We start from the raw sequence: 15,868 nt of genomic DNA, 5'->3' as shown, positions 1-15,868 counted from the left end.
TTTGATTTTCACCAACTTTTAAATCAAAGTGGTACTTCCTTCAATCTTGAAAGTAGGCAACAAACCACAGTATCATTAGCAGTTCCCGTTACCGGTCGCAGTCAGGCATATTTTTGTGCTCTCTCACTACTGTCGCAGATGACTTGAAACAGCATTTACACTCATCACTACTTAGAAATTAAGGTTATTGTCAGACCAGCCGGTAGGTTCTACTGCTCAGTGTGTTAATAAAGAAGCCCATAAAACACTGTATCTGAAAATATTTTGATAACTGTATTTCAGTGCAGTCATTTTCCTTTGTAGTCTTGTGTGTTTTCCTTTATTTACCTAATGCATTATTCTGAGAAGGGATCTGTAGGCTTTGTTAAGCTGTCATAGGAGTCCATGGCGTGAAAAATGTTAAGACCCTGTTTTTAAAAAGGCCAGGGGCCAGTGCCCACACTGGGGCCTCTTAGTCGTTCAGAGTTAGACGTGGCCTCCCTGGCAGAGGGAAGGTTGTTGAAGGGGATCTGTCTGTTGCATTCCCTGGGGTGGGGTCGCCCCCACTGTGGATGGGACGTGACCTCCAGACCCCAGTAACGCCAGCCTCCGTTCAGGTATTTGAAGCCTAAGGGCTTCGCAGACCTGTTCGCAGGAAACTGAAGTTTGAAAAACTTCTGATCACCGGCTTTGCGGGGCTCTTGAAAATGCAGGGTCAGGGTCCATCTCAGAGTTGGAATGTGCAGGTGGTCCCAGATCTGCCGTTTGACACCAGGTGGGCCAGGTGGGAAGTCTGCAGACCCCTGCAGCTTAGGGCTCCGGTGGAGGCGAGTCTTCCTCGGGGGAGGCCCGAGGCCCTGGCTGGGGCTTGGCAACCTGAGCCACCTGCTGACGTGTCTCCGGAATTCTGCCTCCCTCTGAGGGCTTTTTCACCAGTGGATCAGCTTGAGGACACAGACAGGACGTCCCATTGGAGATTTTCGATGTTTTGGGAGGGATCATACACCCCCCCCCACAGTCTGTTCTTCCTTGGAGAAGGCTTGACCCGCTGTCCTGCAGACTCAGCCCCGAGCCGCTGGGATAGACAAGAGAAGGAAGACGAGCTAGTCCTCACCACCCCCCCGTTCTCTCCAGCACACGCACCTCGGGACCGGGCCTCAGAATGCTTTACGCTGAGCAGCTGGATCTCACATAGGCACCCTCTCCAAGAGTGTTTTGGGACATGACACATTCATGACTTTCTTCCCAAGGCAAAGGAAAACAATTTGAAGGGGTTGGGTTAGGCGGAGTCAGCTCACTAACTCATGTGAAAAGAGTAAAAAGAAACCAAGTGAGTAAATATGGAGAAACTCCATCTATCCCCAGTGATGGAGGGAGGGTCTTAGATAGAATCAAAATGTAACTGAGCAGTAGAGACACTCTCAGAAGCTACTAGCTTACTTACTGGAAAGCCTAAGCAGTCGCTCATCCCCTGCCCCTGAAACCTACTCTGTTCCTCCTCCATCTCCTGCATTATCCTTTCCTGTGAATGAATGAAGGAATCACACGATCGTGTGAACCATACCGGGCTTAGCTGGGTGCAGGTAAATGTGAATGCGATTTAAGTTTCATCCTGGTCATTGCTTTGTTTGAAAGCGAGGTGATTTCACTAGGGCCTGTATGAGGAGTTGTGTGAGGGTGGGGACACAGATCTCTGGTCCCCACAGGCCCCGAATGGATCCCGCCCACTGCAGCCCCCTGCGAGCATCCTCCTCGCCTGTGACTGGCACTGGCCGTGGCCTCCCCTAGTCACAGACGCAGGAAGGCCCAGAACACCTCTGCCACGGCAGCGGCTCGCCACCCTCCATGGCTGAACATTATTTGTCTGGGGCAGGTACCAGCACCGACGGGACCTCTGATTCTGGTTGCAAGTGTCCCAGAAAGTGGCCAAGGCCCCAGCAGGACTGGAGGCGAGAGGATACAGAATGTGCATGAAGACGTGAGCCACACAGCAATTTCAGCCCTGAACCAGGAAAGGAGAAAGAGGCAGGTGATGGAAATTTGCCCAGGGTGGCTGAGGGGACAGCAGAAGCAGTGCTGGGGACCGGTGCCAAGAAGCCGGTGGAAACAAGAACCGAGACGCGCCTTCCCATTGACACTCCTGTCCTGACGCCCGGGAGTTGGCTCCTGGGAGACCTTCCATGACACCCAGATCCCTCCCCCTGGGAGACCCCGTCCTCTGCTCCAGGGAGGGCTGCTCACACTTCCCCAAAGGCATCTCTTCCTGTGTCTCCTTCGAGGCCCCCGACGCAGTGGAGTCCAGGGGCGCTCCTGGTCTCCTGGGACACAGCACAGCCCCGGAGGACCCACCATCACGTCCCAGATGTTGCTTCCGGTGGCCATTCATTGCTCAGAATGTTTATGTTAAAAGAGAGAAGGTGTAAGGCCCTTGCCGTGGACTCCCCTGCCAGTACCACGGGGTCCAGGCTGGGATGGGGGGGTGGCCTCTACCTCAGAGACCAACCAGGGCCACAGGGAGCAGTGTCAGCAGCTACTTTGGAGACTCACCATCAACAAGGACTGGTATTTTATGCAAAGTCATTTGGATTCATGGGAATTCTAGCTCTGCTGGACTCCTGAACAGTGAGGGGAGACGTCCAGCCAAGGAAAATGACATCAAACCTGTCTGGCTTGGAGAGCAACCAAGAAGACCAAGGAGGCCATAGCCTGGCCAAGGCCAGAGAGGGTCAGAGTGGAGACGAAGGAGTTCACAGAATCAGCCACCAGGCAGGTGACCAAGCAGAGGCATATGGAGTTGGCCTCCTCGCTCTAAACAGCTGCCCGACACTGCTGAGGACACAGCCTGCCGTGCTTCCTGTCTGCCCACAGCAGGGGAGCGAGCCCTGTATAGACGCCGGCATTACCCACTGAGCCGTGAGATCATCACCAGGGTGCCAGGCGGGAAGATTGGCAAGGCAAAGGGCAAGTTTGGGATGTGCTGTGCTTGGGTGATCTGTTACCCTAGTCTCCCTGGTGTAAAACAATCATTTGTTACGCTCGTGGATTAGGGGCTAGGAATTTGGATGCGGTTCAGTGAGATGGTTCATATCTGCTCCAGAGTCTGAGAGCTCTGACTTGAAGCCAGGGTGACTCAGTGGCTAAGGCTGGAATCATCTAGAAGCTCTTCATACTCACGCTTCTGGCTGTCACCTGGGACATTAGCTGGTGCTGCGGCCTCTCCACAGCCTGGGCTTCCTCCCAGCATGGTGGAGCCTTGGTTCAGAGGGCAAGCATCTGAAGAGGGAAAGAGCGAAGCAGAAGCTCTGTTGCCTCTCATGACCCAGCCTTGAAAGTCACGCAGCATCACTGTATCAGACTCATTAAAAGTGAGCCTGGGGCTTCCCTGGTGGCGCAGTGGTTGAGAATCCGCCTGCCAATGCAGGGGACATGGATTCGATCCCTGGTCTGGGAAGATCCCACATGCTGTGGAGCAACTAAGACCATGCGCCGCAAGTACTGAGCCTGCGCTCTAGAGCCCACAAGCCACAACTACTGAAGCCCATGCGCCTAGAGCCCGTGCTCCACAACAAGAGAAGCCACCGCAATGAGAAGCCTGCGCACCGCAACTAAGAGTAGCCCCCATTCGCTGCAACTAGAGAAAGCCCGCGCACAGCAACGAAGACCCAACGCAGCCAAAAATAAAATTAATTTTTTAAAAAAGGTGAGCCTAGGTGCTCTCCTAGGTTGGGTGGGATAGTTGAGGGACTGCCCTTTCAGTCCCCCCAGCTACCTATTTCAAAAAACAATCCAAAGATGCGGTAAGTGCTCTGGTGAGACGAGGCCAGTGACTCAAGTGAAGGTCTCAGAGGGCTTTGGGAGTTGAGGCACATCCCGCCTTGGGTTGCCTAGAGACACAAATGACCAGCCAGCCACCGGCCACCTTGACTGCTGCTGGACAGGGTCACTCCTCAGAGAGAAAAACCAATTACAGACACTTGAAGCCTCCACAGTTTGAATCTTGGCTCTCCCAGTGTCAGTCTTGGCAAGCCTTATAAATGCCTGTTGGTCTTTGTAGTCCAAACGTATTCCTCTCTTCACCCGGCTTTCACTGGGGTGGGTACTGAGGGCCAGGGGTTCCTGGGAGACAGGCCCTCGCTGCCCAATGGGGAGGGTCAGGGATGTGTCTGAGGAGGACACATTGTGTTGCTCCTTAAAGATGAATTGGCAGAGCGGGGAAGTGAGGGCATTCTAGAAGCAGTGACCAAAATCGGGTCTTGGGGAGGTCAGGAAACTGGACTGGAAAGCAGGTTGGGAACTGACCGTGAAGGGCTCTGTGTGCCGTGCAGAGATTGGACTCGGGTCATCGTAGGCAGAGAAGGTGGGAAGACAGTGAGTTACAAGATGGAGTGTCCTCAGGGTGAAGGTCTCACCGGGACTCACAACCTGGGTGAATTTGCCAGGACCCTTGAGCCCTGCAGATGCAGACACGGGACATCCTTGGCCCTCTTGTGAACTGAACTCAGACCTCACTGATGTGTAGGTTATTGGTTTGCACGGGTGAGGAACATCTCTTTGCAGTGGCAGGAATGTTGGCGCCCCATCCAGGACACCCCCCATCTAGTGTCAGGGCCTTGAGGAGCCAGGTTGGTTGTCTGAGGGTTGCTGGGGGAGTGAGAATTCCAGCCAAGGGGGCAGTTCACGGTGCCAGGTGCTGCCTGGTGCAGGCAGAGAGCTCCCCGTGCCGGAACCTCAGGCCCCCGTCTCTCAGGTCACAGGGGGACATAACCTGTTTTTTATTCACTTCTCCCCTTGTCACACTTCGTTATTATGCCACCGTCACAGATGCGGTCTGGATGCTCCCTGGGCCTGGAGGGCCGCCTGTCTCCTCCAATCTGGCAATGATTGAATTAGTCCAACCTCCGCTTCCTCCAGGGCCCCTCTGCTGGGGCAGCTCTCAGAACAATTACGGTTAGGCTCCTGACGGCTTGGGCAGCAGGCTTCTTCTGCACCAGCTGGGTCCCGTGTGTATTTGGTGAAGGTCAGACCTTCAAAGTCTGCCTTCGGAATGGGAGGTAGGGGCCGTGCAGACTCAGAGCCTCAGAAACGTGGATGGGGAGAGGGTGGAGGGCTCACTCCACTGCTTCTAACCCAGGCGGTGACAACACTCAATTGGTTAGACACAGATTGGACACGTGAATACGTTTTTTTTGGAATTAAATATGGGTAGAAATTCCCCAGAGGCAACATGGCTCAGGCTAAAAGAATGTGCTGGGAAGTTCCGTGAGTGTGGGGCTGGCTGTCTCTGTGGCCTGTCTGTGGGACAGGCTTTAGTCTGGAACACCCCTCTCCGTCCTTGAGGACCTGTGGGTGTGACGGTCTCCTCAGAGGGCCCGAGGTCTGGGCTGGGGGCCAGGAGGAGAGGAGAACTCCAGGACCGTGTCCTGAGTGATATGGGCACCGCAGGCTCTGGGGTATGGGTCTCCACACCTCGTGTGCTGAGCCCAGCTGGGGCCACATTTTCCTGTTTCACGGGTTGTGTGACTGGGGAAGAGGTATTGGTGGGAGCAGCCCCGGAGCCCCAGGCCTTTGCAGATGCTGGGACTTTAGGATAATGATAGTTGGCGTGGGCTCCTGGCTCTGGCCTGGGTTTTTCCATCAGGCTATCCCTGCAGCATGGGTCAGGCCACAGCCCTGGGTGAGGTTTGCAGCTTTGGCTGAGAGTTTCCAGGGCAGCGTCTAGGAGAGGCTGGGGGCACCCTGCTGTGTTCGAGACAAATGTGCATGAGTGTCACAGCTCCTGCGATTGACCTGGTCTTAAGGTCAAAAAAGGAGTCTGAGGAACAGGGGAAGCTGACTTGGAGATCCTGTAGAAGGAAGGGGAGGCCGCCTGCCGCTGCTCTCAGCACCGCTCCCAGCCCTCTGGGCACTTGCACCAGGGCCCAGCCTTGGAGACCCTGCCCTCCCTTGCAGGCAGAGCTGGCAGCTCCCAGGCTCCCCCAGAGGCCTCCTGCCCCACACTTCTCCCTCCTGCCCCCTGGCCTGGGCCCCCAGGCTGCCTGTTCGCTGGGGTCTGCCCTTTTCTCCCTAGAGCACTGGGTCGGGGTCAGATGGAACTCTTGGGCTGAGTGCCCCGCCTTACCACTTCTTACCCTTGACCTTGGCAAGTGACCTCACTGCCTTGGTCTGTAAAGTTGGGCTTCTCTTGCTCACTTTGGAAGACGATGAGATGAGATGAGGGATGCCAAATGCCTAGCACCCAGGGTGATTGAATCGTGTCTCCTGGCCGCTTGCATGCCCTCTCGTAATTGGGCATCCCTGGGCCGCCCTTGTACTTCTGCGCACCTGTCCTTCTCCCTCCTGTCTCCCCACAGCAGAGGGCTCCAGGGTGAAGCAGGAGGTTGTCTTGTGGTGATGGATGGAGAGCCCTGGCTGCACCTGACATTCTGGGTCTTTTCAGTAGGACAGGTATTCACTCTAGAATGAGATCTGCTGGCCTGAACTTAGCTCAGAAGCTTACTCAAGGCTTCCCACGGTCACCTTTTGAGCTCCTGCAGTGAGTTACGAGCGCAGACAGAGGTGCGCCCTGGGGGTTGAGTCCTGGGCGCCCAGCACTGTTCCAAGAGCATGCACATTTTATCTCTTTTCATCTGTCCAACAGCCTCTTGAGGATTCTCATTTTACAGAGAAATCGAGGCACAGAGAGGCTCAGTAATTTGCCCAAGGTCACCCAGCTTGTAAGTGAACCCATATTCAATTCCAGGCTGGGGCCCCAAAGCCTGCAGCTCACCCTCATGCCAACCCCAGGTACACTGGTGCCACGTGGCCTTGAGGGGCTGGAGGACATAGAGTAACCAGAGTGCGTTGAGTGCAGCGACGGGGCCCGGAGAGGGAGGTGTGAGGGTGTGTGCTCCCAGAGTGCCCGGGACTTCCCCAGTGTTGGCACTGCAGGGGCCGCATCCCAGGAAGCCCCCCCAGTTCTGGGAAGATGAGGACGGTTGGTGCCCACAGTCTGCTCAGGAGGGCCGGGGCTCAGAGAACAGCCCCACGTCTGGGAGGGACATTTGTTTATCTCAGACTGTACCATCCCCGCATCCCAGGAGCATTCAGGGCCCGGCACCACCACTACACACCTGGGACCAGGAGAGGACCATCCATCCAAACTCTGTAACCAGAGCATGGGCCTGGGGCCCAAAACTTGCTGGTTGAAAGTTTCTGGGCTCAACGCAGAAACCTTGCTCCAGTCCCTGGGGTAAAAATCCTTCAGAATGTGCCGTGTCTTTCCCCCGCCACCGACCCCATCCCCTCTGTCATACCTCTGGCTCCCACCCCGAGGGAGATTTGAAGCTCAGGGACAGAGGCTGGATGTGTGTGTTAGGTCTGAAACAGAGGAGATTTGGCCACAGGCTTGTTGGGAGCGGCGGGTGTCAGATTCCTAGGGCTGCCAGAATAAAGCAAGCTAGGTGACAAGGTGACCCACTAGAAACGTGTTGTCTCGCAGCTCTGGAGGCTGGAGGTCTGACGTCGAGCTGTTGGCCGAGGTGGGTCCTCTGAGGGCTGAACAGCTTGTAGATCTTCTCTCTGTTCTTCACAACGTCTTCCTTCCAGCAGTGTCTGTCTCTGTGTCCAAATTTCCCCTTTTCATAAAGACACCAGGTGTATCGGTCTAGGGCCCACCCTAATCACCTCATCTTAAGTAATTATATCTGCAATGACCCTATTTCTAAATACGGTCACATTCTGAGGTATGCCGACTGAAAAAAAAAACAAACACAACCTGCAAGTTGAGAGTTATGTTTTATTTGGTGGACATTATGAGGACTTCAAGCCCGGAAGAGAGGACTCTCAGATCACTCTGAGGGAGTGTTCCGAAGAGGCAAGGCGGAGGGGGGGGGTGGAGCCAGGATATACAGGAGTTTTTGTAACGAAGACCAGGTAGTCAGGACATCAAAAGATTACTATTAATTAAAGAAAACCAGATATCTCAAGATAAGGAAGTTAGCACTGTTCTATGTATGGGAAGATGCAAGAGTCTGGGCTCACTGAAATCATTCCTTTGATGTGCACTTCAGCTGTCTGGGGCCAGTACCCTGCTTTTCTCCATTCTGAATTCCCCCGGGGTACACAGTTGGGGGTGACTGCAGTGGCTGAGGGCTTGGCAGTGGGCAGCCCCTTTGGTTTGTCTCCATCCTGAGTTCCCTCAGGGCTCATGGTTCGGGGCAGCTGTCATGTGATGGCTTGACGGCTGCAACATCCTTTGTTTACTGATATGGCAGGCAACATTTTTCATTCACAGGTACTAGGAATCAGGGCTTCAAAATATGAATTTGGGGGGAGCATAATTCAACCTGTACCTGGGTATTCAGAGGCAACAGGGTGTGGTGGAAGGTCAGTGAGCCTCAGCTTGGGGGTCTGAGGGACTTGGGTTTACATCTTAGTGTTTCCAACTCCATCGATGACCTTGGGCTCTGAGCCTCAGTTTACTTACCTGCAAAGTGGAGATTGGTCTTTGGTTCATCTATGTATTTTTAACTGAATGGCAACTCTGCGCCGGGCACGTGCTGGGGGATGTGAAGTGACCTCACGGGGCTGTGAGGATAGAGAGAGCCATGGAAGCCCAAGCAGGTGCTCTCTGAACCTTCCCTGCTGCAGGGGCTGTAGCTACAAGGGCCAGCGAGTTTCAGCTGGTGGAGGTCCCCTGGGCCTTCATTTCATGTGCCCTGGCTGGTTCCCCTGAAGATGGGCTTGAGAGGAGCCTGTGGAAAGCCTCAGCCCTGGCAGGGGCCCCCCTGGTGGCCTCCTCCTTTAGGCCTCTCGATATAAGAATGTCTGGATTCCCGGGGACCATGAACAACATGTCCCGGCCAGTGTGAGAAGCGAAGTGTGGCAGCAGGAGGGCCACAGAGAAGCTGAGCTCCCCCCGCCGCTCGCCACACAGAAGCCGAGGAAAGCCTCGCGGGGTTCCTGTGCTGTTTTCTCCCCCTTCCTTTGCCTCCCCTGATAAACTCTGAAATGGAAAATCAAAGACGCAGAATGTCTCCTTTGCCATTTTCCAGTATTTCGTGGTAGTGTCGAAGTGCCAGGGCCATTTCCCGGCCTAGCATCCTGCCAGATCTCCAGCGTGTTCCCTGCCGGTCCCGCCTCCGCGCCGGCCTCTGAGCAGAGTGCTGTGCAGAGCGCCTTCTAAACATAGCTCCGTCCTCGGAACAACAAAGCCTCCCCCCACCCCCCCACCCCCGTCCTCTGAATGGCTGCGGTCCTGACAGCAGGCCTCTGGGCTGTTTGTCAGCCTTCCCCACCAGGATGGGAGGGAGGGGTGGGGACAGACAGCGAGTGGCCGGGACCGGGGAGCCTCCGAAGAAGCTGGCTCTAAGTGACCCAGCTTTGAGGCCCAGATGCCCACGGGCCGTGGCCCTGGCCCTGAGTCTCCGGGGATGTGTGGGGCCTGTGGCCTCGTCCCAGGCGGGCTCTGCTAAGCTGGGACTGAGGCACAGGGGACTGGTTGGCACTGAAGGGAGAGAGGTGATCCTCCCAGGAGGGGAGATGGAAGGATCATGTCCTTAGGGTCAGACCCACTGGCTTGGACTTGCAACGCCACGTCTGGGCTGGGTGACTCTGGACAGATCCTTCACCTTAAATCTCAGTTTCCACATCTGGGAAGTGTGGGTACTAAGGCCCGCGTTGGGGGGAGTCAGGAGAACTGGTGCTGAGTGGCGGCAGCAGTGACCCGGCCGTGCCTGGGCCTGGTGCCAGAACACCGTGGGCAGCTGGTGTAGGCTCAGCTTGTCATCTCACCCCAGCACCTCATCCCACCTGCTCCGTGGTGCTCACATGAGCCCTTCATTTTTTTCTTTTCTTTCTTTTTTAAAAATTTTTTGGCATTCTCACAGCCCGGTGAGATAGGTCACAGCTGTGAAGTGGCAAAACCAGAATTCAGTTTCTGCTCTTTTGGCCTCTAGGGGTTCTTTACACTTTGAAGTTCCAAGGTTTCCAGTATGATCACAATTCTCAAAGAGCATCTCCAGCATTTCTAGCTGCTGGGAATGCACATCCACAGTAAGCGAGCTGGCAGACCGTTAACAAAGAAGCACCGAGCTTTCCTGGGGGTCAGTCATGCTGAACTAACCTGCCAGAGCCCCTGGCAGGTAGCAGAAACATGTCTGCAAAGGAAACCATTGCTTTAGTGTATCTGGATTTTTCAAAAGTGTTTGGCAAGGTTCCATGCCAAAAATTTTTCCATACCTAGAAAAAAATGAATTGCTTCACTGTGACTCTGTAGGGAATGCTTTGTTCTGCGTAGGAGTCAGTTTAGGGAAAGGAAGATATTCCTGAGGATGAAGCTGTTCTTTGCTTGATGGAGAATTGTGAACAGCAGGGGCTCTTAGCTCATATCTTTTTTTTTTTAATTTAATTTATTTGGCTGCCCCAGGTCTTAGTTGCGGCATGTGGGATTTTCATTGCGGGATCTTTAGTTGCAGCATGTGGGATCTTTAGTTGCGGCATGTGAACTCTTAGCTGCAGCGTGTGGGATCTAGTTCCCTGACCAGGGATCGAACCCGGGCCCCCTGCACTGGGAACGTGGGCTCTTAGCCCCTGGACCACCAGGGAAGTCCGCCCCTGCCCCCACAGCTCATATCTTTTAAATTAAAGATCTGGAAAGGGAAATATGTAGTAAAAATTCCAAGTCTACAGGATTCTTGGGGAATGAGAAGCCAAGTTAATGGAATGTGCATATTTTCTTGCTTTGGTTCCCAGATCAATGCTAACGGTCAGCATTTTGTTAGCCTGTTTGCTCCAGTAATATACAAGTGGTTTCATCCACTAAGCGGTATCCATCAGGTGCCCCCACATGCCAGGCGCTGTGCGGGGTCCAGGCGCGTGTCACACGTATTGTTATTCTGCTCTACAGGAGTGAGATTACATGCTTCTTTCACTTGCTTGTTTTACTTAGTGATGGATTGTAAACATCACAGTGCAAAGAACTACCTCATTCTTTTTAATGTCTGCCTGGTGCCATTTTCCCACGAAATGATTGTACAATAATTTAATCAGTCCCCTCTTATTGGGCATTTCCATTATTTCTGGATTACAAATATTATACTGATGTATAGCCTTAAACATCCCTGTACTTGGATATTTGCACATATGGATGAGTGTTTCTGAGGATAGCCACCTGGAAGGGGAATTACTGGGTCAAAGGATCTATGCATTTACATTTTTGATAGATGCTGATGAGTTGCCTGCAAAGAACATCTACTTCAACTTTAATTACCCCCTAACTGCCATCTGGCAATGCTCAATTTCTCAAATCCCTACCAACTTGGGATATTATGCAATGTATTAGTTTCCTATTGCTGCTGTAACAGCTTACCATATATTTAGTGGTTTAAAAACAGGAATTTATTATCGTACATTTCCATAAATCAGAAGTCCAACAGGAGTCTCATTGGACTGAAATCAAAGTATTGGCTCCTTCTGGAAGGTCTAGGAGAAATACTGATCCTTGGCCCATGGCCCTTCCATAGTCAAAGCCAGTTAGGTCTGGATAACTGGGGATGAGGGTCTTTGCATGTGGCATTGCCGTGACACTGACCCTGCTGCTCCCTGGCACGTGCAAAGCCCCTTACCATTACACTGGGTGCACCTGGAAAATCCAGGCTTCTTTCCTTAGGTCAGCTGATTAACACCCTTAATTCCACCTGTGACTTTAATGTCCCCTTGCCATGTAACATGACATGTCCATAGCTTCCAGGGATGAGGGTGTGGACATTGGGGTAGGGGGGGAGTATTCTGCCTACTGCAGATAGTATCAAACTTCTTGTTTCTGTTCTAAGTGAAAACGTGGTATCCAGCTCTGTTAAGTTGCATTTTCTTGGTTATTGGTGAAATCGAACATCTTTATTTATTTATTTATTTATTTATTTATGGCTGTGTTGGGTCTTCGTTTCTGTGCGAGGGCTTTCTCTAGTTGCGGTGAGCGGGGGCCTCTCACCGTCGCGGCCTCTCTTGTTGCGGAGCACAAGCTCCAGACGCGCAGGCTCAGTAGTTGTTGCTTACGGGCCCAGTTGCTTTGCGGCCTGTGGGATCCTCCCAGACCAGGGCTCGAACCCGTGTCCCATGCATTGGCAGGCAGACTCTCAACCACTGCGCCACCAGGGAAGCCCCTCGAATATCTTTTCTGCGTGAAGAGACAAAGCAGTTTCACTGGCTGTAAGTTGTCTGTTCATACCCTTCTCTCTTTTCTGCTGGGTTGCATTTTTTTTTTTTTAATTGAATGATAAATTCTTTGAGGGCAAAGGCCTTCTCCTATTCACGTTTGCATCCCAATGCTTCAAAATGTGGCCGGGTTCAGAGAAGGGCCTTGATACCTGTGGGCCCTCTACTCCCTCCCTCCTGCCCCCACCACCCCATGCTCTTGCTATTCTGTTTTGGAAGAAATGTCAGGACGCTTCTGGCTTAACTGGCTGAGTTGAGTCTGTGTCGAGGAAGGTGTGGTGGCTGAGTGCTTTACTTAAAAACCTGTCGGCTTCTCAGGCTATTATGGACTCTGGGGTCACACAGACTGAGTCACACAGACTGAGTGCCCTGCCCCCAGCTCAGCCCCTGATTTGGGCGGCCCTTCCGCCCCTCTGAGACTCAGTTTTCTCACCAGTAAAAACAGCCGACCTTTTAGGGTTGCTGGGTTGGGAACAGGGACAAGATCGATTCCTTTTGGGAGGGCAGACCCTACTTGCTGAGCTGCTGCACTGCTGTGGTGATGGAAACTTCGGGCAGAGCCGTGGGAGGGGGCTCGTGGGCCGAGATGCGTGGGACGCTGGGGAGACACAGAGAAGAGCAATTTTAGGTCATCTTGCAGGGTGGTGGGCAGTGTGCTCTCCTTTTGTTACTGAATCAAACTTGGGTCCACTTGCCTGCACATAGTAAAGCGGATCTTCTGATGCTGGGTTGTGGTGAGGAAAGTGCAGCGTTTGTTGCAAGGCCAAGCAAGGAGTAAAGCTCAGAAGATCCCAACTCCCCGATGGCTTTCAGGGAAGGGTTTTTAAAGACAGGTTGAGGGAGAGAGTTGCACATGTGCGTGATGAGCTTGCGGACATTCTTCTGATGGGTGGGAAGGTAACTGGGAGTCAACATCATCAGTCTTCTGGTTCCAATTGCCTGGGGTCCGTGGGCTTGTGATCAGCATCTAGTTAACTTCTTCCACCTGCTGGGGGTTTCAGTAACTGCAAAACGGCTCAAGGACATATTTAATGGCTAAACTATCACTGTTTTGTCTTGCTTGACTGTTTTCCTTTGGTTCTGCATTTTCTCACTTCTCTGATTAAATTTTTTCTTCAGAACTCAGGGAAGGCCTAGGAGGTTAAAGTTTTTCTACAAACAAGAGGCAGGCGGAGGACATGGGGTGGGGGTGAGGGTCTGTCCCAGGAAGGCCCCATTGGGTCCTGCTTGGTTACCCTTGGACACTTTTTGAGAGGTTACAGTAGAGATTTAAATTACTTTTCACTTGTTCTGGGTGTCAGCCCTGGTCCCTTCTGGAGCCCCTGGTGAGCACAGAGCCTGGCACACGGGGGTGACTGGTACCACGTCTCCAGGTTGGCCTCTTCCCCGCCATCGCTCAAAGGGGCTGTTGGAAGATGGTGTCCAGTGGGACTGATGGTCTTCCTGGCTGGGTGAGCTTTGCTTGGTGAACAGAGCATGACCGCATGCTCTGAGGTATGCCAGGCTGGGGGTCAGTGCCGGGCGGGAGTTGCAACAGTCCTATGCAGAGGCCAAGCCTGCAGCTGCCCTGAACCAAATACCCATCTTCTTAGGCCTGCAGTGTTGGCCTGGGGACACCTGTCACTTCCCAGGGACAAAGCTTCATTCCCTAGGCTACCTGGCCAGAGCCTCCCTGCTGACCCCCAGGCCTACACACATGCTCTGGCCCTGGGGGTCCCTAGAAGACCCCGTTCACAGTCTCCTGTCCATACCCATTAGCACTGGTGCCTCAGCTCACAGAGCAGAGGGAGGGACCAGCCCAGGCCACTTAGGCCAGGGCTTGCGCATCCAGGCCTTTCTGGGTCCGGCTCCACACCTGCTTTCAGCATGGAGCATGCCCAGGTCAGAGCGGGGAGGCAGGTCCCTCCCTCCCCCAGACCCTCCCATAAGGTTTGCTGGGGCCCCAGAACACCTGCCTCAGGAGAGTTTCTCATCCGTGGGTCCCTGACGGCCACATCTGGAGCCCTAGGCCCCCTCAGCCAAGGGCTGGTGGTGGAGAGGGTCCCCCTACCCTGAATAGCTGTTCTATCTTGGGGGGCCCCCTTGGCCTCTCTGAGCCTCAGTTTCCAGGTTGATAGCATGGGGAAAGTAATCCCTCCCTGCTGCTTGCTGGGGAAGCCACGAGGTAGACCGGGGACGTTGAGCCCGCCGGGGCTGGCACCATGACGGGTTGTCAGTGGTGGATCTTATGCCTCTCGCCTCTGCTGCCCTCCTCTCCCTCTGAAGCTGCCAATTCCCAGGCCGGAGCCTGACAGCAGGCCCGGAGCTAAAGCAGCCCTGCTCTTGCCAGTGACGGGTGACCATGGCCGGGCTGCAGTGGCCTCCCTTTTCTGGGCCTTGGGGTGGACAGATCCCTTCTCTCCCTTTCTCCTCCATTTGTCCGGCCGAGCAGGGCTGGCAGCCATGAGAAGGCACCTGGGCTGGAGGGCTGAGTGCCAGCTGCACCCTCCTCGGGTTTCAAAGCTGGCAGCTGCCTTTGCCAGGCAGCCCTGGACCCCAGACCAGGACCCCCAGGAGGCCCCCCGACAGCCCCCCAGCTGCACAGCCTCTGCAGCACTTTTCCTTCACTGTCAGCAGGGCCCTACTGGGCCTGGACCCCAGCCCTTCCTGTGCAGCCACCTGGGCCTGGAACTCATTAGCTCTTCTTATTAAATCCATCTGCTCCTCCTTGAAGAATGGCTGAGTCTCTGTGCTCCCATCCCGGGTGTGTGAGGGGGAGGGCTGCACGCAGACTCGATTGTGTGCACTGGGTGTGGCATCCTGCAGGGCAGAAGCCCGGGCGTGCGGGGTGGGTGAGGGCCCCCGCCAGCCTGGAGGGAGTGGATGCTGAAGTGAGAGAGCCCGGCGGGCCGCCTGGGTGTAAGACGAGTCTGGAGGCCATTCCTGTGGGCTAAGACTTCGGGATAAAGTGGGGCTTGGCCCTTCCAGGGCACCGCGGGTCAGCTGATCTGCCTTTCACTGATGAAGCTGCTCCCTCTTCCCCTCCCCTCTCCTCTCCTCCCCTCCCCTCCCTCCCAGGAGTGCATCATTGATGAGGACTGTGGGCCTGGCAGGTACTGCCAGTTTTCCAGCTTCGAGTACTCCTGCCAGCCGTGCCGGGACCAGCAGACAGTGAGTGTGCCCAGAGGCCCCCAGAGCTGCAGCGCCAGGGCCATGGGGGCCCAGAAAAGGGGACCTGGGGGAGAAGGCCAGTGGCCCCCAGTTCTCAGCTGGGCTTCCTGGAAGCCTCCTATGGGGCCCCACCGTGTCCACGCTTGGAACAGCCAGTCCATGGTGCCCAGTGGGGCTGACTCCTGGGGTGACCAGAAGCCATCTGCAGACCTGCTGTCACCCTACCCGCCCAGTGGCTTCTGGCCCCAGTGCCTGCCTCATAGATACGAGAGATGCAGAGGGAGGACAGAGGAGGCCCTACCCTGCCCCTTCCCTGGGGAAAACCATCCCAGTAGATGCAGCCGGCAACACCACGGCAGCCCTTGGGCAGGGAAGGGGCAACCCACGCCCCAGATCTTTCTCCCAGTCTGCTCAGAGAGGGCAGAAGGAGGCCCAGGAAGAAGCCAGAGCCATGTTCCAGATGGAGGTTCCACAGAGCAGCGGGAAGCCGGGGAAGAGCGACACTCCCTCTGCCCAACAGATGTTTTAGCCAAAGCCATATATGGGC

The 15,868-nt window shown here is 54.6% G+C and overlaps 1 protein-coding gene across 1 annotated transcript in view; it reads left to right on the top strand.

Annotated features, from left to right (window-relative positions):
• The window catches only part of DKK3 (dickkopf WNT signaling pathway inhibitor 3), a 48,310-nt gene that overhangs the window by 27,766 nt on the left and 4,676 nt on the right, over nt 1-15,868 (top strand). Inside the window, exon 5 of the mRNA XM_082660240.1 lies at nt 15,229-15,321. Within this exon, the coding sequence (XP_082516366.1) occupies nt 15,229-15,321 (93 nt within the window). The remainder of the gene's footprint in view (nt 1-15,228; nt 15,322-15,868) is intronic.

The sequence above is a fragment of the Grampus griseus genome, assembly GCF_964374135.1.
Source record: "Grampus griseus genome assembly, chromosome: 8".
NCBI classification, from domain to species: Eukaryota; Metazoa; Chordata; class Mammalia; order Artiodactyla; family Delphinidae; genus Grampus; species Grampus griseus.
The sequence above is the reverse complement of the archived record's forward strand: the minus strand, read 5'-3'. Positions and strand labels throughout refer to the sequence as shown.